Source organism: Sarcophilus harrisii, chromosome 6 (assembly GCF_902635505.1).
Source record: "Sarcophilus harrisii chromosome 6, mSarHar1.11, whole genome shotgun sequence".
Lineage (NCBI taxonomy): Eukaryota > Metazoa > Chordata > Mammalia > Dasyuromorphia > Dasyuridae > Sarcophilus > Sarcophilus harrisii.
Window position 1 is genome coordinate 201,613,062 of NC_045431.1, and position 24,999 is coordinate 201,638,060.

A 24,999-nucleotide genomic window follows, 5' to 3' on the forward strand; every position below is an offset into this window, starting at 1 on the left:
GGGGATGTTGTAAAGATGCGAAGGGGATGGTGGAATTTTATTGTTTCAAACAACAGATTATTGAAAATGAAATCAGTTTCCAAAATGAAACCTGGCTTTCTATCTCGGGCTTATTATTTATGGAAGCATGGCAGTCAGGTACGGGCAGAGGGGACGGAATCAGAAACTCCCAAGTTAGAATCATGCCTTGGTGACCTTGAACAAACATTTAATTCTTCAGTTTTCTCATCGATGACATGGGGATAGCATCCACCTCACAGGGTTGTGAGGACCTAATGGTGTTTTACAAATCTTAAAGTTCTATATAAATGCTAAGTATTAACAATGTCTATTCAAGAAGTATGTATGGAAGGATCAGGCCAACATAATATAGTCTGGGCAATAGGCATTCTTCGTCCACTTGAATCTTCCTTTGTGAATTGTTAGGCTGAATTCTCTTAAATGGTTGTATAACTAAATTAGGAGATTGTATTATTCCAGAACTTGATAGATTTAGCCCAATGTCATCCACAAACAGTAATGCCTACAGAATATCACTAATTAGCCAAGCTTCTTAATTTGATAGCTGCTTTAATGTAATTGGTTTCTTCTATTCTATGTATTTTATACTATATATATATATATATATATATATATATATATATATATATATAATTTGTTTTAAAATTTATTTTTAAATGTGTTAAGCATTATTCTGACAAGGGATCCAGACTGCCAAATAGATCCATGCCATCAAAAAGGTTAGGAATGCCTGAGATGCCTAATGCATGCTATAAAAAAAGGTAAAACGTGAACCCCAAAAGACCAGGATCTCAAGGGACCTGGCCACACCCACCCAGCACCAGGAGTGAGTCAGCACTGACCCAGCACAACTGCGGCCACTCCTAGAGCAAGCCATTGCTTGTAGAGGAAGCTTGGAAAACCTCTCCTGCCCTAAAAGCAGACCTTAACATTTTTTTTAATGAATAAAAAAGGACTCTGACGATAGACAGCTTCTATGGTGAAAGAGAAGAACAGATATCAACCCTGAGGTGATTAAAGGCAGATATCTCCAGATGAAATCCCAAAAGGGAGTATAACCTGCTCCCACTACACAAGGCTCTCCTAGAAGAAATTAAAAAGGATCTTAAAAGAGAAACTAGAAGAAAAATGGGAAAAGGAAATGAAAAATTTGCAAGAGGGTTTAGAAAAGGCATATAACTCATTAAAATAAATTTGATAAAATGAAAAAAGAAAACAACTCCCAGAAAAACAGAATTTGTGAAACAGAAAAAGAAAATAACTCAAGAATCAGTCAAGCAAAACCAAAAATATAAAAAAAATAGGAAAAAATGTAAACTACATAATTGGGAAAACAACTGACCTGGAAAATAGATCTAGGAGAGACAATGTAAGTATTATTGGATTCCCTGAAATCCATGATGAAAAAAAGAGCCTAGACATTATTTTTCAGGAAATCATGAAAGAGAACTGTCCACATGTCATAGAATCAGAAGATAAAATGACCATTGAAAGAATTCACCGAATGCCTCCTAAAAGAGCCCTCAAAATTAAAACCCCAAGGAATATTGTGGCTAAATTTGAGAACTATCAGAGCAAGGAAAAAATATTATAAGCAATCAGAAAGAAACAATTCAAATACCTAGGAGCCACAATAAGGATTACTCAGGACCTAGCAGCTTCCACTTTAAAGGATCAAAGGGCCTAGAATCTGATATTGCAAAAGGTGAAGGAACTTGGAATGCAGCCAACAATAAATTACCCTGCTAAACTGAGCATTTTCTTTCAGGGTAGAAGATGAACATGCAATGAAACTGGTGAGTTCCATTTATTTTTGATGAAAAAACCAGAGCTAAACAAAAAATTTGACTTCCAAATATAGAACTCAAGAGAAGCATAAAAAAGATAAAAAGAAAAAAAAATTCTTGAGAACTATATCTGTTATGGGTATAGAGAGAGAATACATGTATAATCTGATTTTACTGTTATAATATAAAAAAGAAATTAGAGGTGAAAAGAGGATTGTAACAGAAAAAAAGAGGAAAGTGGAGGTAAAATGAAGGAAATTACATCTCAGGAAGAGGCAAAGAAAACCTATTATAATTGAGGGACAGAAGGGAGGGTGACAAATATTATGTGAATTTTACTCTCATCAGATTTTGCTCAAAAAAAGAATATTAGATATATTTGGTTTCACCAAGAAACTTCTCTCACCTTATAAAAAAGTGGGAGGGGAAAGACAAAAAGGGAAGGGGTAGGCTAAATGGAAAAGAAAACAAATAGGAGGGGAAAGGTATAAGAAAGGGGGAGGATTTCTAAAGGAGGTGTGCTTGAGGCAAGTAGTGCTTATAAGTAAAATACTGGAAAGGAGGGAAAGGAGAAAAGAGAAAAGTATAATTTGGGGTTAATACGATGGCAGGAAATGCAGAATTAATAGTTTTAACTGTAAATGGGAATGGGATGAACTCTCCCATAAAACATAAACAGATAGCAGACTGGATTAAAAGTCAGAATCTTGCAATATGTTGTTTACAAGAAACACATTTAAAGCAGAGCGATACATACAAAATAAAGGTAAAAGGCTGGAGCAGAATCTACTATGCTTCAGGTGAAGTCAAAAAAGCAGGGGTAGCCATCCTGATCTCAGATCAAGCAAAAGCAAACACTGATTTAATTAAAAGAGATAAGAAATGAAATTATCTTGCTAAAGGGTACCATAGATATTGAAACAATATCAATATTAAACATACAGGTACCAACTGGTATAGCATCTAAATTCCTAAAGGAGAAGTTAAGAGAGTTGGAAGAAGAAATAGATAGTAAAACTATAATAGTGGGAGATCTCAACCTTGCTCTCTCGGAATGAGATAAATCAAATCACAAAACAAATAAGAAAGAAGTTAGTGAGGTAAATAGATACTAGAAAAGCTAGATATGATAGATCTTTAGAGAAAACTGAATGGAAACAGAAAGGAGTACACTTTATTCTCAGCAGTTCATTCAAAATCAAATGCAGAAAGGCAGAAATAGTAAATGCATTTTTTTCAGATCACGATGCATTAAAAATTATTCAATAAAAGGCTAGGGGAAGATAGACCAAAAAGAAATTGGAAACTAAATAATCTTATCCTAAAGAATGAATGGGTGAAACAGCAAATCATAGACACAATCAATCATTTCATCCAAGAGAATGACAATAATGAGACAACATACCAAAATTTGTGGGATGCAGCCAAAGCAAAGCAAAGGGGAAATTTTATATCTCTAGATGCTTACTTGCATAAAATAGAGAAAGAAAAAAAATCAATGGATTGGGCTTGCAACTAAAAAAGCTAGAAAAAGAACAAATTAAAAACCCTCAAATACCAAACTTGAAATTCTAACAATAAAATGAGATCAACAAAATTGAAACTAACAAAATTATTGAATTAATAAAACAAAGAGTTGGTTTTATGAAAAAACTAATAAATTAGATAAACCTTTTAGTTAATTTGATTAGAAAAAGGAAAGAGGAAAATCAAATTGTTAGTCTCAAAAATGAAAAGGGAGAACTATCCACCAATGGAGAGGAAATCAGAGCAATTATTAGGAGTTACTTTGCCCAACTTTATGCCAATAAACTTGACAATCTAATTGAAATGGAGGAATACCTACAAAAATATAGATTGCCCAGATTAACAGAAGAGGAAATAAATTACTTAAATTGTCCCGTTTTAGAAAAAAGAAATAGAATAAGCTATTAATCAACTCCCTAAAAAAAATCTCCAGGACCAGATGGATTTACATGTGAATTCTACCAAACATTTAAAGAATAATTAACTTCAATACTATATAAACCATTTGAAAAAATGGGGAATGAAGGTCTCCTACCAAATTCCTTTTATACTGATACCTAAATCAGCTAGGATGAAAACAGAGAAAGAAAATTATAGACCAATCTCTCTAATGAATATTGATGCAAAAATCTTTAATAAAATATTAGCAAAAAGATTACAAAAAAATCATCCCTAGAATAATACACCACGACCAAGTAGGATTTAAACCAGAAATGCAGGGCTGGTTCAATATTAGGAAAACTATTAGCATAATTGACTATGTCAATAACCAAATTAAAAAAAAAACATATGATTATCTCAATAGATGCAGAAAAAGCATTTGATAAAATTCAACACATATTCCTAATAAATACTCTAGAGAGTATAGGAATAAATGGACTTTTCCTTAAAACAGTAGCATCTATTTAAAACCATGAGCAAGCATCATATGTAATGGGGATAAACTAGAACCATTCCCAATCAGATTAGGGGTGAAACAGGGTTGCCTATTATCACCATTACTATTCAATATTGTATTAGAAATGCTGGTTTTGGCAATGAGAAGAAAAAGAGATTAAGAGGAATTAAAGTAGGTAATGAGGAAACCAAATTATCACTCTTTGCAGATGATATGATGGTACACTTAGAGAACCTTAGAGAATCAACTAAAAAACTATTAGAAATAATCCACAACTTTAGCAAAGTTGCACGATACAAAATGAGGATCAATTCTGATGAAAGTGGATATCTTCGATAAAGAGAAGATCCAATTCAGTTCCAATTGATCAAAGATGGACAGAATCAGCTACACTGAGGGAACACTGGGAAATGAATATAGACTATTTACATCTTTGTTTTTCTTCCCAAGTTATTTTTACCTTCTGAATCTGATTTTTCTTGTGCAACAAGAGAACCATAGGAATCTGGACACATATAGTGTATCTAGTATATATTTTAACATGTTTAACATATATGGGACTGCCTGCCATCTAGGGGAGAGGGTGGAGGGAGGGAAGGGAAAAGTTGGAAGAGAAGTGAGTGCAAGAGACAATGTTGTAAAAAATCACCCATGCATATGTTCTGTCAATAAAAAGCTATAATTAAAAAAAAAGAAATCTGACCTTTTCAATAAACCCCTTCTTCTTCCCTTTAAAAAAAAGAGATGGGTGAGTTACCTCTTTACAACATGCACTCTTTAAGATTGAGTCCACTGTCCTTCAAACTCTATATACTTTTAATGTATTGTAGACTTGAAGAGGGCATTTTATACCAATTATTATCTTATTACTTTAAATATCCCTTTCTAAAAGCTATGAACATGATCCTCAACTGACAATCCTAAAAGAAAGGATACTGGTAGGGCTTGAGTTGACAGCATTAGAGAATTACCCCCAACTTGTCAGAGGTTCCTCTGAATCTCTGCAGGGGAGACAGAGCTTTAACTCAGGCCTTGAGACTTCTCTGTGAGAAGGAAGAGTTTTATAAAGATGTTTATATATATATATATATATATATATATATATATATATTATGTTATTATATATTACATATAAAGAATTAATACAGGCTACCCTAGCATGACTCATGGGCAGCAAGGTGACATAGGGGATAGAGCACTAGGCCTGGAGGCAGTGAGACTCCTCTCCCTGAGTTCAAATCCAGCCTCAGATATTTCCTGGCTGCATGTTACTTCATCTGTTTGCCTCAGTTTCTTCAACTGTAAAATGAGCTGGAAAAGGAAGTGGTGAATCACTCCACTATTTCTGCCAAGAAAACTCCAAAAGGGGTCACAATAAATCAGACACACTGAAAAAACAACTAAACAACAAACCCACATCAACACAAATAACAATTATAAAAGGGGCAGAGAACCAAGACCAAAGCAATAGGCATCATGAGCTCCTACAGGATCCGGTCTTTTTCTTCTTCCTCTGATTCTGACCAAACACCTTGCGCTCCTTTGACCCTAAATAATTAGTGGTTAGTCTCTGACTTCACCAAACTGTTACTGTATCATAATACCTTTAAATCTTCCTCTCACTTAAGGAACAGCTGGACACCGCCTTTTTGTCGGTTGGCTGCACATGGAGAAAGAGCATCAGAGAGTGCCTAACAAAGTGTCTGGACTTCACGTCTCTTACCAAACTAACTCAGGTAAGTCAAAAAGAGTAAGTTACCCATCTTGGGCACACAGCAAGTTATAAGGTTATTAACAATATCAGAATGATTTCAAGAATTACACCAATGACAACTTTGGGACAAATTAATCAACGTGGTTCATTTTTATCACAGCACAACTGGCAGAGAACAGATCTTACAGCTATCTCCACGAAGAGCCTATGGATTTGCCTGAAAGTGAGTTGCACATGTTTGTGTGTGTAAATTCATTCTTTGGGGTTATTTAAGGCACTGGAAGCCCTTTAAAGAGCTCCTTTTTGGAGAGGTGAGAGTTTTCTTGTAACATCCTAGATCTCATTGTTTCTTAAAGGACTAGAAAGGCACCATTGGTTCAATGAGGTTGGGTAAGAAAGGAGCAAAGTTTGTTTTTATTCTCCATGAAAGTCCTATTTCATATAAACAGTTAAGAAATAACTATTTTTTCTTAAAAGAGTAACTTCCACAGAAAAAGTTCACGTCACATTCCTTTTGTTTACCTCCCAAATAACATGAGAAGCAAGCTAAGATTCGGTTCTCTCAACATGGACTCCACATCAAGAATAACTTGGAGATAACTGTTTCCAAATGTGTAGAAGATCCAGCCCAAACAAAAAAACTTAGAAATTCCAGTTGATTTTCTTTTCTCCTTTAGCAGCCTGACTGTTGTGAGCACACCAAACAAAGGAGTCAATTGCCTTGGTACACTTCATCTTTGCAACCCCAGCCTTTGTGTGCCTTCAGTGACCATTAAAATCCCATTCTCAAATCTCACACAGCTGTTTTTGGTCCCCTTTAAAATAAAATACGAGAAAGCTTTTCTGATGCAAAAGGCGAGAGGCCAGCAGGGGCCAGGATTAATAGCTACAAAGAGGTTTAAGGGCTCTTGTCTCTCCTTTCAGTCCCTTCTTCTTTGAGAAGTTGATGCTGTGGACAAATACTATGGTATCTCTGTGGCTAAGAAGGTGAACCTAATAAAAGGGGTCAGTTTCCAGCATCTAACTATTTTCTTAAGAATCATGCCTTGACTTTAGGAGGAAAGTCACAAACCGCCAATGCAAATGGATTGCCATGGTGTCCTTGGAGTTATCACATTTTAACAGTTCAGGAACTGAGGTCACTCTAAGCAGCAACATGTCCAAAGGATTTATGTTTTCTTCTATTTCTGTGAAAGTCCCTGGTTAATCATGGAGACGGCAGGATCTCTCTCACCATAGGATTTATTTGAAGACTCTGTACAGATTTTTTGTTTGGTTTTGTTTTAATGTAAGAAAGCATTAAAGTAGAATTTGCCACTTGAAAATATTACTACTAACTGGGTCAGTGAAAAAAGACAGGAGTTTCATAGTTGGTGCCCTAAAATAAACCTTTCATTCTCTTCCACTAACCCTGTGGCTTAGAAATGAGAAAAACTTCTTGGACTTATTTACTTTTTCAAACTCCCACATTCTAAATTGTACTTTTCAAATCCTTCCCTCCCCTAAAACCATTCTTTTCAATATACTGCTTTTTAATTTAACTGAACTGTTAAAAAATTTAAGAAAAAAATCTATTTTTTTCTTCCCCTCCCTTTAAGAAAAAAAACAAAAAGCAAACAAAATTCCTGTAACAAATGTGAAAATAAATTCAGTGCAGCCCCATCCAAAATTATGTGTCTCATTCCACACACTGAGTTCATCAGCTTTTTGTCAGGTAGTCCTTCCTATATATTGTCAAAGGAATAGTCTTTTATTTCAATTATACGACTTATTATGAGGAAAATACTATTCACTCAAAGGCTAACTTGACATTATTAACCAACTATCATCAATGCATGCAAAATCGGATTGCAATGTTTTAGAAAAGAATCAGTTTATCTATCTACTGCTTTGTTCTTATCAATAAAGGAACTTTTTAAAAAATATATTATTTGCAGAAAAAATAGGAGAATAAGTCCAGAATAATGAAAAGGAAATTGGATTGGGAGCTAGGAGATCCTGGTTTTATTCATGATTCTGTAGCTTAACACTATGTGACTGACCAAGTCCCAGTGCCTTTCTATGGCCCAGATCTCATAATTATGACATGTGATGACTTATAGGATTCCATTCCAGCAACTCCCTCATTTCAGGTACAACAGAAGGTCACAAGCAAAAGGTAAATCCTTCAAGGATATGAGAACAAAATAAAGGAGCAAAATGTCTAAAGCAAGGAAATCACTATTTAAAAAACAAACAAACAAACTACACTCTTAGCTTTCCTTGATCTCTCAGGCTTTCATTACTGATTCTCTTTTCTTTTTTTTTCTTTCCTTGACTTTTCTATCAGGCTTCCTTTCAAGGTTCCTGCTTTTCTCCTGTTTTTTTTTTTTCTGTTTCTCCTGCTTTTTTGGTTAATATTTCCTGGATATTTTCTCCAGGTTATATACATTTAATTTGATTAATTAACAATGCATTCTTTTGGTCTGAGTCTGTGGGTTCACTGAAGGAAGAAACAGGGTCTGGATTTATTCTTCCACATCATACTGCCATCCCTTGATTGACTCTAGCCTCTGATTGGTCCTGGTGTTCTTAGTAAAAGAATTCCTTATCTTCTCTCAAGTAATTACTAGACTACCATCCTGCACTGTCCAGTGTTGCTTAGAAACTCTTCTTCAGAAAGCTTGGTTTACTGACTCAGCATTATCCCATAAACTTCTTTTCTTAGAGAGGCTTGGTCCTGAAAATCCCAACCCTTGTTTAAAAACGAACTTGTTTAGAAATAAATTCATTCCTACAGCTCCACAGTTAGCCCATTCTGCCACAACCTCTAACTGGGGTCACATGGTTCCAGAGCAAGGTCTCACAGAAGCACAGGGAACCGAATCTGCTGCTTTTCCCTCTACACACTCTTTCTGTAAGCCTATCTGTTCTTTATTTTAAAGGCAAGGCCAAGATCACAGGTCAGATACATGATTAGATATAACTCAATCTTTTTCAAATATAGTGTGAATGAGGATGTTTCTACCTTGTACATAAGAATGATTCATGTCTATATACCTGAGGCATATTTAATACTAGAAGAAAGCCATTTGGGAACAGCAACAAGAATGTGGGATGATGTCTAGGTGCATAATTATTATTACAGTTTAGTTGGGAAGACAAGAGCTTTGCTAAACTACTGGAAAATAATTTCAAGACAACATAAAGCTGCATGATCTTTGGAAAATATCATAGCTTGATCTTATAGATTTAAAGAATGCTTTATATCAGTTATATTAAGAATTCAACTCTTATCACCCAGAATGTCAAATATTTCTTTTCTTCAATAACAACTCTGTATAGTCATATTAAAAGCACATGATTGTTTTAAAATTAAAATTTACTCTTGCACTATGCATATGCACTCAAACACATACACACACAAACACACACACTTCCTCCTTCCTCAGCCCAGAGCAAAGTTCCTTCCTCTTGCAGCCACCAAAAACCATGTCTTAAATCTAAAAGAAAAAAATCATTGATCTAATCATCCTGTCAGATTTTATCCAATCTTTAGTTTTGATCTTTACATAACATCCACAGAGATTAGATCATACTAATCATTCTTGTTTTTATGAATCCCATCAGACTAAGTAAATAAAGAACAGTAAATATCTTTAAGTTACAGTCACTTTTCCCCACAATTTATAAACCTAAATGTCTATGAACAGTTTCTCTTAAAACCAAAGGACCTGCCCAATTACATTGCAAATATGTGAGGTAAACAGGAAAAGTGTCAGTTGCTTTCTAATGTATCTGACCCTTACCCGGAGACTCCCTCTCTCTGACAATTCCTCCCCCTTATGCCTGAATCAGCACAAAACCTACCCGGCACAAGGTGAAGACATGTAACTATTAATTCCTTGGGATTTTCTTCTTGGTATAAAATCTTTAAAGTTGAAATCAGGGCAATAGAGCCCCAAAAGGGTCCCCAAATCCTTCTATGGCAAGAAGAGTTACTGGGGAAAAGTCACTGTGCCTCATTAAGAACCAAACAAAACAAAACCTCACCTAATTTAGTTTGACAAGCATTGTAAAGTCACATTCATTCACCACAGGCAGCTACATATAAAATACACTGGGTAACCTGAATAAGCTGTCATGGTCATTAGGCCTCTCTTAAGATAACATCTGACCCTTATCCTCAGACCTTTGTACTTGAGCAACTTATACCAGGCAGTGTTACGGCAACATTCTCATTAGAATTTGGTCTACAGGGCCCGAGAAAATCAGTTTTCCTTGAGTTTCTGTCACAGAGACTCACTGACTAATGCACAAAGTTATCTAAAAGTCAGCTAACAAAGGTGGGTGGGGAAAAGTTTGACCCTTATAGATCTGATGGATCTGGCTTGTTTATCCCATCCAACTTTATAAACAGAACCCTAGAAAGTAGAAAGGACCTACCTTGTGGACTGTTGGGAGGACACTTTGTAAGCTAAAAAGTACAATGTAAATAAGAACTAATATTTTTAGACAAAGAGAGAGAATCTTTTTTTATTTCTAGGAAATAGTCAAAGCTAGTATTAAGAGAGGAAAATATTAACCAGTTTTATTTTTTGTTTAAGAAAGACAGTTGGTATGATGTAGAAATACTTGAGAAATTGCGAAGCAAACAGAGAGGGTTGCTTTCCACTCTGTTTTGGAAAAGTATATGCAATGAATCACAATACTAACCAAATCTCCAAAACCAGCATCTCCACAGCTGGGGCTATTCCTAAAGACACTATAAAAAGAAAAAATAATCTATCTGTTCTTAAAATACTTGTACCTATTCTATTAGTATTAGTAAAAATCTGCCAAGAGACTGTATCAGGTTATATACTCAAGGAGCTACAGTGGCAGGCAGGGTCCCTTTTCCTCCACTCCAGAGAAGCTGAAGATGATGAACCTTAAAATGGGAATAACTCCACTTACAGTCGCTCCTTTATGCCAGATCTCCAAAACAGCAAGAACTCTCTAGGCTTCCTGTGAAGGGTGAGGAAGAGGGCTCCCCCACTCCTTTGGCCTGGCATTCACACACATAGTGCAGGAGCTTGCTAGGCAAGCTTCAGCCTGGGCCTTGCCTTTTTTGGGTTTCCTTCCCTGAGTGGAAGGGACTAAACAATGGTCCTGGCTTATGTGTCCAACTTTACAAGCAGTCTTATAAATTCTAAAGGTCAGAAGTTTCTAGGTTTCTCAACTGGAGATTGCTGCCCTCTAGGTCTACAAGAGCTCTTCTGGGAGAAGTCCACCTAAAGGAAGACAAGATAAAGCCCGGCCTGGCTTGCCAGAGGACAGGGACCTGGACAGTACAGAGCCAGGGTGAAATGCACAACGCCATTGGGCAGCCCTGATCACCTCCCAGAAGCATCTAAAGGAAGTTTCAAAGGTTGCTGGATCAGCTTTTCTGTCCATGTGCACTTCTGGCTCTAAGGCAGGTTAGCATTTCTTTTGTATTTAACAAAAAAAACCCTTCAGATAACTGATGTACACTGTACATCTGAGTACCTCTCTACTCCCTCATTTGCTTTAAGTCAAGGGCTCTGGCTGGGATAAAAAATCAGAATTTGAGAAGAGGGAACTTCTGCATCCTGTTAAGAGGTACTATGATTCTCAGATATGTTTCTCTCTTCAACCACCACTTCAAGGACTTTTGTAACCCTTTGGTTCCTCTGAATTTGGATCTATAGTACTATATGCTTTAGTCAATTAACATTTATTAAGCACCTATTATATGTCAAGCTTTGTACAAAGTACTGGAGCATAAATTCAAGCAAAAAGAAAACAGTGCTTGCCCTCAAGGAGCTTAAATTTGAAACAGAGGAAAATGACAGAAGGAAAGCTGAAATGCAAGGATGAAGGAAGGAGAATGTAGGCACTGAGGGACACAGTGACTAAGTTTGGAAAAGGGGCTGGTTTTGGCTGATCTGGGTCCTTTCCCAGAAGGGAGGTTCCAGGAAGAACTTATATAATAATTAGAAGATCTCCCACAGTAAGTTCTTCTCAGCACTTGCCATTTTGGGGAGTGGCTCCAAACAAACTCCACCCCCCCCATCCCCCCACCTTATTCCCTGGACTACCCACCACACATCCTGATTCCACTCCTGTCTTCCAGTGGTAAATTCTTCTTCTTATTATATGAGTATTTGGTCAAAAGTTACAAGTTGTTCTATGAGGAAATCAAGGTGCACATAGTTCTATCTTTTAAGGATAATGTACAGGAATACAATCCTCTTCCCCCTTGGCTCAGTGTATTATAAACAGAGCTAAATTCCACTCACACAAGGGAAGATGCTCACCTTTGCTCTCTTCTACTATATCTGATACTCATTAGTGACTCACTTTTCTACTTGCAGAGGTAAACAGATCATGAATGGGTTACATAACAAAGAAGGCTCCTAACCAGGCCACTCACCACATTTGCCCTTTCTGTGTTCTTGCCCCAAGCCACAGGGATCTGCCAGGTGTTCAGATACTCTGGGGAACTTTTTTGCCACTTCAAAATCCATTCCTGACAAACGAAGATGGAATTGCTCACGGTGAACTGTTTTCCGAAGTGTGCGGATAACTTTACGTAATTTCTTCTCTGTTTTCTTCAGGACACAGCTCAGATCACAAGATGCTATAAAATCAAGAGACAAGGAATAACATGGACAGGGTACATAAAAGCCATAATATCGGGCAGCATCCAGTTTGAAATGCCAACACAAGCCAACATCCCAAACTACAATGGTAGATGGGGACGGGGGAAAGGTCTTAATTATGGGAAAGTGGTATTAGCAGATTAGGCAGCATTCAAATGGATTTGGCAATCACAAAATGTCATCTTTAGGTTCTTGTAAGGAAGGGAAAATCCTACTTCCAAACCAATTCAATGTAGCTTAAAGGCAAAAAATAAAAAATACAAAACAGGAGATATTTCATTATTTTTATTTTTTGTAAATAAGGATGAAAAGTGAAGAAAGAAGAAATAAGGAACAAGCTGGGAGAAGCCTTGATTGCACCTGGGGAAACTTCAAACCAACCTGTCACCTCCTGTTGGTTTGCTTCGAGCTCAAAGTCAACACTGATAAACATTTCTTTAGTTGGGGCTGGTCTGCCAAAGGCTCCAGGGACTTGCTTGCCAGAGCCACATGTAAGGTTTACATAGTGGAAGCTCTCTTTTACTGAGCTGTACTTCTCTGTGTGGAAAGAAAAAAAAAACAGAATCACAAGAAGCCAAATTCTAGCAGAATCAACAGAACATATACTATGGTGCCAATAAACATTTTGTTATGAAAGCATTTAAGGAATCAAATGATAAAATCCAGACATTATGATATTACAATACACATAAATGTTTTGCTCATTTAAAAAGCCAGAACCTCCTGGATCAGATCACCTTAAAATGGATTCATCTTCCTGAGATGATATTCCATTGACCAAAAAAAAAACCACCTTTTTTTTAACTGATCAGAAATCTAAGTATGAAAACAGTACCAATGTTCCTGTAGAATAACTGCTGATTCCCTGGGGTTTAGCTTGTGTTACCACAACTGATTGTGTGTAAATGATAACTTACATTTCATGTGTTTTGAAGTTATCAAAAACCTTTTTTACCACTCTGTCAAACAGGCTGTGAAAGTATTATTATTCCCACGTTATTGATGAGGAAATTAAGACCCAGGGAAGTTTAGTGACTTGCCTAAATTCATAAAACTGACAAATGGTGCTACCAGGATCTGTACCATAGTCCTGCAACCCCCCACTCCAGGGCCATTGAGTCCTACTTGTCTTGTTGTTTCCACCCTTGTGATCCCCAAAGTTCTTGTCTCTTATGAAGCTGCACATGTGAGCTGAGGAAGGGGGTAGCTAGCTGGTCTGATCCAGGTCAAAGCCAGGGCCCAGAGACCACTCTCTCTCCAAGGAATTGAAACAACTAGAGAACCACATACAGTACTTCCTTAATTCTTTTTCTTTTTGTTCCAAATCCTGCTTTATTTACTCATATTTCTGAGGTATCACTAAAGTTACAAGTCATCAGAATATTTTATACTTATACTTATTGAACTCATATCATATATTAAAATAATTATGTAATATATATAATATGTATATATATACATATAATATGTATATATATTGAACTTTTCAGTACAAGGATGCTCTATACTTCACAGATCATATGGTCAAGAGTCTCCTAAAAGTCAGCCCATTATTAGAGGTAGAAGATTGAAGAAAATAACAAAGATCCCTACAAAACTGCCCTTAAAATGGAAAATGTATGGATACAATAAAACAAACTGTCCCAAAAGTCTCAGTGCAGTTTTAATAGCTTTAAGTGAATTCATGCTTAAAACTGCACTGAGACTTTTAGGACAATTTTATACCCTTACCTTTGTGAAAAGAACACATGGAGAAATTAAGATCTGATCCAAAATGTCCTCATTCAGTTAGACACTATCCTTAAACCAAGCCGAATTCAGGTACAAGGGTCTCTTCAGATGAACCTTTTGCTATCTCTGAGTCTCCATTTTAGTTTCCCCAATGTGCAGATGAGCTGCTAGCATCAGACACCCTGCTCTATGGAAACACACCCATTCATACCTGATATTATTCCTGACAGGTCTTCTGAAAGCAGCTCCGCCTTTTTCAAGCTACATTTGCCTTCATTTAGCCTAAAGGTGACACTGGTCCTGACAGTGGCGACATCTTCAAAAAGAAATAGTGAGAGACATTACCTTCGGAGGCAATACCAGATAATACTGAGCCTTCCATCGGCAAGGAAACCTTACACAAAACTCCAGATTTCTGCATCTGCTATCTTAACCATAGCCTGAGAAAAATCTAAACCTCTTAGTTGTTGATTTACCCCCAAACTGAATTATTAGATATCAGAATCCTGTTTATAGAGTCAAAAAAAAAGTCTGCTTATAAAACTCTATGTATCTCTACACTTAAAAAAAATCCAAAGTAAATTGTTTCTTGGGGAAATGTGCTTATGGGGAAATGTCTGCTGGGATGAAATAAATGCATCAATAAATTTTTCAAAGAAAGAAAGATAATGCAAAGTTCAAATGTGACAGAAAAACTATTGGAAAAGCTACAAGTGAGAAAAGTATCTTATGTAATATTCTGAAAGGTCAGGATTCCTTCACAATCCAAATTACAACAGGGTCTGTAGAAGTCAGCAGGACTTCTCTGACATTTTAAAAAAAAAAAAAAAAAAGAACACTCTAAAGGCAAACCTTCTGGAAAGACACTCATAAGCCATTCCTTTGCAGACCAACTGTAAAGTATAGATTTATGTGCACAAGATGGAATGGGATCAGTATGCCTCAGCCATTGCCTTCCCGTAGATTTAGCACAGAAAAGGAAGATGGCTTCATAATATAAAAAGAAGGCTGATATTACTGAGACCAAATGTCCTGAACTCAGTTTCCCTCCCAGAGCAGGGGCAGACGGCTAGGTTGCCTCTAGTTCCCAATGGCCATGCTCTGGGAAAAGGGAGGGTTTTAGGCAAACTTCCTGCGCTGCTGGGATGTGTCTCCAAGGCCCAGATGCTATTTAAGTTACACCGACAGCTTTGCAGACACAGTTACCTGCCCCCACAAGAGCTCTTGTGCAATATGGGGAGCAAGGGACAATTGTTCTCATGACTTCTCAGGTTATAAAGACTTAAAAGTACATGCCCAAGTTGATAGTCAATCAATCAGCAGGTACCGATTAAGCCCCCCCATGTGCCAGGCACTGGGCGAGGGGCCAAGGATACACAGGCTAAAATAAAATACCCTTGACTTCAAGAAGTTTACATTGAAAGGGGAGGGAGGCAGCATGTGCACATAAGCATGTCTAAAATAACTGCAATGTGATTCCAGAGGGAGGCATTTGGGCCTAGCCAGAAGAGTCTCTGTGTAAGAACTGATGTCTGAGTTGAGCTTTAAAGGAAGCAGAATGGAGGAGGAAGTACATTCCAGCAGGAGAATGCCTTGCAAAGGCATGGTGAGGGGGCATGAGAAGGTCACGAATAAGGAAGAACACAAAGGTCAGCTTGGCTGGACCACAGATTGCATGGGGAGGAGTGATGGATAAGGCTGGAAGGGTAGGGTGGAGCCATATGGTAAAGGCTTTAAAAGCCAAACAGTGTCTGGGAAATTCCATTCTTCTCTGTCTCCTTCTGAGCTGTGCCCATTTTCATGAGCCCCTGCATGTGCAAGGGCTCACATGTTTCTTGTGGTCCTACCAATTTCTCTGGGGGTTGTGGGAAGTCCTGATCACTCACAGCAGATTTCTGTAAACTGTCAGGTGTTACTTTACATAATAATCCAGGAAAATTCAGGAATGTTGTGGATTAAGAACAGTTAGTATCTCTGGGCTCAATAGGTTCCAAGGTTATGGGCAGGTAAAAATTACAAAATGCTCTTTGTGTGCAGGAAAGCTTCTACAGGAAAAAAAAAAAGTCCTGAATTTATATAATGCTCTAACTTACAGTATATTTACATATATTATGTCAATTGATCATCGTGGCAAATCTATGAAGTAGACAGGAAAAGAATTATTAATCCTGAATTTATATAACATTCTATGACTTAACAATATATTTATATATATTATGTCAACTGATCATCATGGCAAGTCTATACAGTAGACAGGAAAAGGATTATTGTTATTGTTGTTCTCATTTACCGATAAAATGTGGTCAACTCCCAACAACATGACCCACTAAACCAGGGATCCTTAAACTATAGCCTGCAGGCCAGATGCGGCACCTGAGGACGATTATTCCCCCCCACCCCCCTATGAAGTTTCTTTATTTAAAGGCCCACAAAACAAAGTTTTTGTTTTTACTACAGTCCGGCCCTCCAGCAGTCTGAGGGACAGTGAACTGGCCCCCTATTTAAAAAGTTTGAGGACCCCTGCACTAAATTGTCAGCCTATGTGAAAAATATTGAGCAGTGTTAGAGAAATGTGGCTTTGGTAGTTACCCAATAAAGCAGAATCATTAGATTTACGTAACCGACTCCTGAGACGAGAAGAGGTACCACAGGAAACAGAGTAGGTATCTTGATATCCTAACGGGCAGAACACATAAGTCAACAGTTACACATAGGGACATCTGTGTGAGCACAGGTAATTCAACTAAAATCACTATTTAAAGGGTGCAGAAATTAAAACCATTCTGGCCTTTGGTGCCTATGCCCTAAAGAAGAGGTTTATTTAGACAAGATGTCACAAAAGTTCCATTTAAAAACAAAGATCATTTTGGTTAGCATCATCTATTTCCAAGTAGTACCTGCTGTCTTGGCCCAGGCAGCTACTTCTCCCTGCCTCAGGTAAAACTGCCTTGGGGGGTAGTGGGGGGACAGACCTGGTCACTCACCTGGAAAGAGGCGGACATCTGAGGGACAGTTTAGGTAGCATTTATCCACTCCATCAATCTTAGTACAACGCATGGACACTTTGGGGGATATGTTACCAGGCAGGAATCCCTTTACTTCTAAAAAGGACAAAACACAAATATGTATGGAAACAGAAAAAAAACACTTCCACAGTTGAAAATGATGAAAGAGAAGACAAAAATAGGAATAGTTAAATCACATTCCATGTAACTAATGTTCCGGTCAGGGAAGAAGCCAGAAACAGACACTCCATTTTCTATCTCAGGATGATAGCCTGAGGTGGGCTGTTTTTCATACAAAGAAACCCCATAGAAAACAGAAGTACACACCATACAGAAACACAGAAGAGAATACCAAAGACCCTACAAAGTATCTCCTGTTTCTCAACCTTTTTTAAACAATGGACAGCAGCATATCAAGTATGAAAGTCAAGGAGGACGTGGTAATGCACTCCACACAGCCATCTGATCAAGACTGGTGAAAATGCCCACTGCAACACCACTTTCTAGGCAAAGGTCAGAGCCTGTCGATGGGGGAAGCACAAGCAGGGATCCTTACCCACACAGTCCTTCTTGTTCCAGTGGAGCTGATGGCCTGAGGGGCACTGGCACTCGTAACTTCCCAGGGTGTTCACACAGGTCTGCTGGCAGCCTCCATTATTGATGCTACACTCATTAGTGTCTGAGGAAGAAGATCACCTTTGGTGAATGGACCTCACACTCAGACTTAAAGGCAAAAGACTTTCTCTCGTTCTCAGGAAAATCTCCCAAATATTGAGGATTGCCCAAAAGTGGAAACAGCTACCTCACAAAATGGTGAGTGCCTCTTTGCAAAGGCTCACTGGTAGCTAAGCAGGGATATTGTAGATGGGACTGTTCATCACATATGGGTTGGGCCCAATGATTTCTGAGGTTCCTTTCAACTCAGAGATTCTATGATTCAGTAATATATCATCTTTATCCTTTATGACTCAGAAACAAGGGGATAATACATGAATAAACGTTAATAATGTGATACAAATGTTAATAACAATTTGCATTTACATAAAGTTTTAGGGTAAGGTAGTCTATGTGTGATCTGAGCTCCATGCAACCTATAATAACCCCAAACCAGATTGAAACACAATTGGAAAATATTTACAAAATCAATAAAAATACAATAAAGCATAGATAATATTACATTTTAAAAACTCAGTCAGTATGTGGCCCTGGGGGATCCTTATGTACTAATTAATGTTCCTCTTCTCCATTGGGTTTGACCGAAGTACTTTGGGGTATACAAAATTTTCGCCTAACCCCAATAACAACCTTGTAGGGTGGATGGTACAAGAATCATTATCTCTGTTCTAGAGCTGAAGAAAGGAAGGCTCAGAACCCATACATACACACACACACACACACACACACACACACACACACACACATTTTTATCTTCACACACCTCTAATACATGAGAGAAAATGGGCATCATTTTTCCTAGAATAATAGACCATAAAGTAAGAAGGGAAGGAGAAGGGAAATAGCGCTGTCCATTCGCAGGAAATGGGATATCCGGCCTCCACACTTGGCCACAAGGAGCTTTCTCACTGCTCACAGTCCTGTGGAAGTATAGTGCTAATAGGTCTTGGTAGCTTCAGAGTACCAAAAAGGCCCTTTATTAGCTGCTAAGCAGGAAGAGCTCCTGCTTTCTTCTTTTGGGCTTTAGTTGCATCAAGACTGTTTTGAAGGATGGACAGAAGCAACTACACCCAAAGAAAGAACACTAGGAAATGAATGTAAACTACTTGCATTTTTGTTCTTCTTCCTGGGTTATTTATACCTTTTAAATTCTATTCTCCCTGAGCAACAAGAGAACTGTTCAGTTCTGCACACATATATTATATCCAAGATCTACTGTAACCTATTTAACATGTATAGGACTGCTTGCCATCTGGGTGAGAGGGTGGAGGGAGGGAAGGGAAAAGTCAGAACAGAAGTGAGTGCAAGGGATAATGTTGTAAAAAATTACCCTGGCATGGGTTCTGCCAATAAAAAGTTATTTTTAAAAAAAGACTGTTTTGAGCACCTCTCCTAAGGATCATCATTGAGATGATTTGTCTTGTCTCTCACCCTAGCTACCATGAGTCTAGGAACACGAGGAAGATAAGCACAAGTATGGCTAACCTGAGTTTGAGGCTGCATCTTTTGTATTTGAATGAATGTCAATCCCTAAATAGGCTTGACTTAGTGAATTCAAGAAATCCAGAAGTTCTAGATCCTTCTGACCAGAGCCGATTGGCAGCAGGGACAGGATCCCTGATAACCATTTCAGTGCTCTAGGAAAAATGACTACTAATTAGAGAATGGGCTCAAGCTTAACTGTTTTACCAGATATGATCTGGGAGAAGGCTGGATAATGCAAAAGATGAAATATAAAATGTATATTCAGTAATTCTCCAAAATTCTTTATATTTTACTGAGGGTTAAGTATTAGCCCTGGCAGAATTTAAGTTAAGTTACTGAATCCTGTTTTAAGCCTCTCAGTGTGTTCTGAATCTTTGTGTCTTTTGGCATTCCTTTTGTGTGCTAGAAATAAATACCTGTCCCATATCTGATCCATATTGTACATTGAATACCTACAGCCTAACCTTTTAAATAATTTTTCTCCAGGGTTCCAGGGTGAGAGTTTTAATAGTTAAAGAGAATGAGAAAAGGAAGCTTAATCTCTGCTTTCATTAGAGGCATGATAAGCTCCAAGACTGAGGCAGGTCTGGACTCCATACTTCCAAAATAAAGTGACTCCTCAGGGAAAAGAAGTGAGTGAAGTATTGCAGTTCTTGTAAATTTAGTCCCTAAATGCTATACTTGATATAAATATATCAAGTTTTTGTCATTGCCAAAGCTGGGAGAATCTACATCTTTCTGGTATCTATCCCAAATCTAAGATGGAAAACAGAATGACTTTCTCCCTATCACCCAAAACCAAATATATATACGTTTTCTTGATGTCTCAGAACAAGCACATTTACAGGTTCCAATCCCTTTAAAAAGTTCTATGAAATATTAATAAGGGATTAAGCTTTTAACCCAATTAAGAGACTAAAGGGATATTTAATACAATAAGACCAGGATCCAAATTATCCCACCCCTTTTTTGGCTTGACATGTTAAACCAGGAGAGAACAATTCTCAATCAAGAAACAGGTCTTAGACTAAAAAGGGGCCTTTGAGTACACAAGAACTGTGTTCTGACAGGCCAAGGAAACTCGGTCAAGTGCTGAGAATCCTCTATAAATTATCAAACGAGTTGAAAAGGAAGGAATTCCAAAAACTGGAGTGTGTGGTTTTCCAGCACATTCCTAAGGAAGAATCTTCTAAGAGAAAGAGTCCTTGGCTCCAGCCGTGGCTAGACCTCTTTAGAATGCTCCTCTTCCTTTTGGCCAGAGGGGGACTTTACAATTCAAAAGGTCCAGAGGAAGTTGTTCCTGCCTCTTCTCATCAATGCCCTAAACAGCCTCCCTGGATCAGTTGGCAGGAACATCATCAGGAGTCAAGGACCATTGGGATTCAGCTCAACAAGAGCCCAGCAAAGAAATGACTCCATGCTTCAGGGGAACTTGTTCACCATGCCACAAACAGGAAGAAGGGACTCCCGGGAACTGTGATGATCTTTCTGCCATCTGTGCTCTCTGTGTGGAAGCTCACTTCTCCCTGGACTCAGGATGAACTTGTAGGATTTGCATCATAGACTTTTAGAGGATGTTTAGTACCAATTGTGCTTACTGTACCTCTTTAGAAAATATCCATTTCTAAAAAGTTACATAAGATTGGCTGACTAGAAGATTCTCAACTTATATTCTTGGGGGGGGGGGGAGTACATTGGTGGGACTCAGTGATGATAAAGAAAGCCACTGCCTTGTCCCTCAGGGGAACGCTGAGGTGCCACTGATTCATCAGTGGGAATTAGATTTGGAATAAGAATCCTCGAGCTTACATGAGCAACTGAAGAATGAAGAGTTGTTGGATTTTAGTGAACAGTTGCTTTCCTTTTCCAAGGCAGGAGGAAGCAGACTTACAATTGTAGTCATAAGAGTTCAAATTAGACATTGGCAAAAACTTTTTGTCCACGAGGGTTATAAGAGTAGAATATATTGTTGCGTGGGAGAGGGAGACAAATGAGATGACTTCTCAAGGTCACAATCAGCCCTAACACTGATTCAACCTCTGACTCAGCAACAAGCATGGGAACAGCTTGGGGTTGCAGCTCAACTCGAGGTTTCCTCCAATCTTTTCTAGGGTTCACAACGCTATGTCTCGACTGTTCTGCAAGACGCAATGCCACTTCCTGCCCACCTTCCCTTGTGAAATGCTCCCCAAGGTTCCTCCAGGATTGATCCCTCAATAGCATCCTTTCTGGAGCTCTGCTCTACATTTATATCACATTCTTCCTTACATCACAGTTACTTGTGTATGTGTCTTGTTACTTTTATTAGATTGTTAACTTTGGAAAAGCAAGGACTGAATATCATGTCTTTGTAATCTCAATACATAGCACCACACCTTGAACATAATAGGTGCTGAATAAATGTTTATTAGAGTTGTTAATCAGTTTATAGGATTTGCTTCTTTGTGTTACAAAAAAGATTATTCCCTAGCAAATAAACAGTTTTAGCTGAAAGAACTCAGAATTCCCTTCTGTTCCATTTCATGCTGATGAAAGGAAACAAAACTGTTGGAAATGTTAGTCATCTCACTCTTACTGAAAGCCAGCAGGAGTGTTGCCCTTGTAGGAAGGAAAGAAATTTTCTTTTTATTATCAACATGAAGGAAGCTAAAGAAGCTTCAAGATTGGGCATGTTTCTTTTTCTCCCCAAGCCATGGTCACCATTCCTAATTTACCTGTTGATATATTTTTCTCACCTCCACAATGTGTGAAACCATACAAGGTATATCCTTTATTACAAGCACACTCAAAGGTTCCAGGATGATTAATGCACGTGTGGTCACAGGTCCTTTCAAAAGAGCATTCATCAATATCTGTAAATTTTCAAAGAAAGGTTAGTAATGTTTTATTCTAAAGAATTCAGTATACCAGTTAGCTGAACCTTATTTGGGCACCCTGGTAAATTTAGCAATCACTTCCCTCACAACAACCTGTTCATCCTATCAGAAGCTTTTATTAATGTCACAAATCAGTACGTACGGCATGATTGCTAATACAATAAGTACTATGTCATAAGATAAAAACTTCTACTATGCAAGCATTTTAAAGTATCTACTAATAATAAAAATGACAATAATATCATTTTCCATATAATTACAGAATTTCAAAATTCACAGGCATCTAAGTCTAACTGTTAACAGAAAAGAAATTCCCGTCACAGTATAACTAACAAGGCTGGTCATCCAGCCTTTGTCTGAAGATCTCCAATAGAGGAAAAACTCCTCCTTCCCACATCATACCATTTCACTATTGAAGGGCAATCTGCTTGTTGGGAAGTCTGCTCTGACATGAAGCCTAAATTTGCCTTTCTGCAACCTTCTCTCTATTCCTCAGAGTTCTGTCCTCTGAGGCCAAAAAAAGTTTAATTCCTCATTCACCTGAGAGATCTTTAAATACTCGGACAGTTAATTATCCTGCCCTCTTCAGGCTTCTCTCCACCACCTTCAACATTCCTAGTTCCTCCAATTGATTTTCACATGACACAAGTGTGAAGCCCTTTACCATGCTAGTTTACGTAATTTATATAAAATGCTTTGAGAGGTAACCTGGCAGGTACATGAAGAGACACTTGTAAAAACAGCAAGGTCTAGGCTGGAGACCTGTGACCCACACTAGAGGTGGTACCCTAGACCAGCGCCACTCAGTGGCCCAAGCTGCTTTTCAAGCCTAGCAATTGCCCAGCAAGTAGTAACGTGCATTAGTGGGAGTCACCTCATTCCAATGAACTCAAAGGTCTAGCCCATAGTAATAATAGACATGATGCCTCAGGTTACACAAAGTACTTTGCAGGTACTGCCAGTTCCCAGGAGCTGTACCACAAGCCTTGCCTCCCAGAGCCAGAGTCACAGGGCAAGGGTTGTGCTCCAGGAAAAGGGGAATGAGAAGAATAGCCAGAATCCAGAGACCCTGGTCTGGGATGGCCAGGAAGTGAGGGGGGTGGGGAATGCAAGAACAATTATTTCCCTCTTACCATAAGAAAACAGGCTTACTAAAAGTAAATGCCCTGTCCCTAGTCTCACAGCTGGGAAGCTTCTGCTCATCCTGGACTTAGCCAGAAATTTCTCGGGCCTCATATGGCCTGTGGGCCAGACATGTCCCACCTCTGATTTACAGCATCAAACAACTTGAGAAGCAGCTTGGTATAGCTGGAAAACCTCTGTATTTGAAATGAATGTCTTCCTTTACCACACTTAAGGTCTCAGTTTCTTCCTCTTTAAAAGACATCTCCAAATGACATGTAAAGTCCTTTTGGGCTTTAAATCCATGGCCCTGTGAACTCATTCAGGTCTCAGCTTCAGCACTTGCTGGACCTGTGACCAAGAACAAATCACTTCCTTTTTCTAAGCCTCAGTTTACTCCTTCGTAAAAAAAGGAATAACACCCTTCCTCAGTGTCCCCACTGCAGGGAAAATGTTCTACAAGTCTTAAAGTATGACACTAATACTTAATATCTAAAAAGCATTTTAAAATTTATAAAGCACCTTCCTTACATTCTCTCATTTGATCTCATAACAAGTAGGTATTAGCCTACAAAAGGTGAATTATTGTCATTATATTATTATTGTATTCTGTTCCTGAGTCCAAATTAATTTTCAAGACTGAATAATCTCCAAGCAATCATTTTAAATAGTAGCACATAAAAAGGAGGAAAAAAGCTATTTAGACCAAAAACTATTTGGCCCTAAGCCCATTGACCTTGGAAGTTTAGTGTATGATTAGATCAGACTAGTCTGTTCAGGGTTTTAAGATTTGTAACTACAATTCTGTCCAAGAATATGTTAATAATGCTAGTTTTAAGAGGTTTTCAGCAAAACAGTATTCACTTACTGAAAAATACAGCTCTTCTTTCCAGATAAGCTTTAGTCTTGGTCACATATTCTAAGCCTGACCTGCTCCCTGGTTCCCACTACTACCCTGATCAGACTAGTAGTAGTACTACTTAAGCAGTATGTGTTTGTCTATCTTATCACAGCTTTTTTTCTGGCCCATCTCTACATTTCTCTATAGGCCAAGATTCTGCATTTCCTGGACATTTCAGTGGGTTGGAGTAATTTCTTTAAATGAAAAAGTCTGTATAACAATCCAATTTTAAGATTTCATTCTGCTAAAGTCATTTTTCTAAATAAGAGATTTTTCACAAAAGGCTACATTAATTTTAATCTTAATACACACTTTGGGGAAAAGTAGAGCAAAGAAAATGGGGAGGGGTAATTAATTCTCAATAGAGATAAGGGCTGGATCTATGATTTCACTGATATAGGCAGTGAAGAAATTACCAATGCAAAGTAGTCCTTCTCTTCAACAGTCTTATAAAGCTGCCTAGCCTCCAGCTTCTTAAACTGTGGGTTGCAACCTCATATGGGGTCTCATAACTGAATGTGGAAGTCAGGAAATTACAATTTATTATCAATAAATGTTTGATTTGTATACCTAGTTTATATACTATATCCAAGGTCATGTGAAAATTTCCTGT

The 24,999-nt window shown here is 38.0% G+C and overlaps 1 protein-coding gene and 1 long non-coding RNA gene across 2 annotated transcripts in view; one reads left to right on the forward strand and one right to left on the reverse strand.

The window, feature by feature from the left end:
* The window catches only part of SCUBE2 (signal peptide, CUB domain and EGF like domain containing 2), an 82,065-nt gene that overhangs the window by 24,102 nt on the left and 32,964 nt on the right, over positions 1-24,999 (reverse strand). The window contains exons 10-16 of the mRNA XM_031941329.1: positions 22,223-22,339; positions 17,884-18,006; positions 17,307-17,423; positions 16,912-16,998; positions 14,534-14,638; positions 12,973-13,128; positions 12,363-12,569 (exon numbers count right to left, since the gene is read on the reverse strand). Coding sequence (XP_031797189.1) covers positions 12,363-12,569; positions 12,973-13,128; positions 14,534-14,638; positions 16,912-16,998; positions 17,307-17,423; positions 17,884-18,006; positions 22,223-22,339 — 912 coding nt within the window. The remainder of the gene's footprint in view (positions 1-12,362; positions 12,570-12,972; positions 13,129-14,533; positions 14,639-16,911; positions 16,999-17,306; positions 17,424-17,883; positions 18,007-22,222; positions 22,340-24,999) is intronic.
* On the forward strand, positions 5,695-12,979 carry LOC116419718. Its single transcript, XR_004230001.1, has 4 exons — positions 5,695-5,969; positions 6,108-6,170; positions 11,169-11,385; positions 12,547-12,979. It is a non-coding gene; the product is annotated as an uncharacterized LOC116419718 (long non-coding RNA).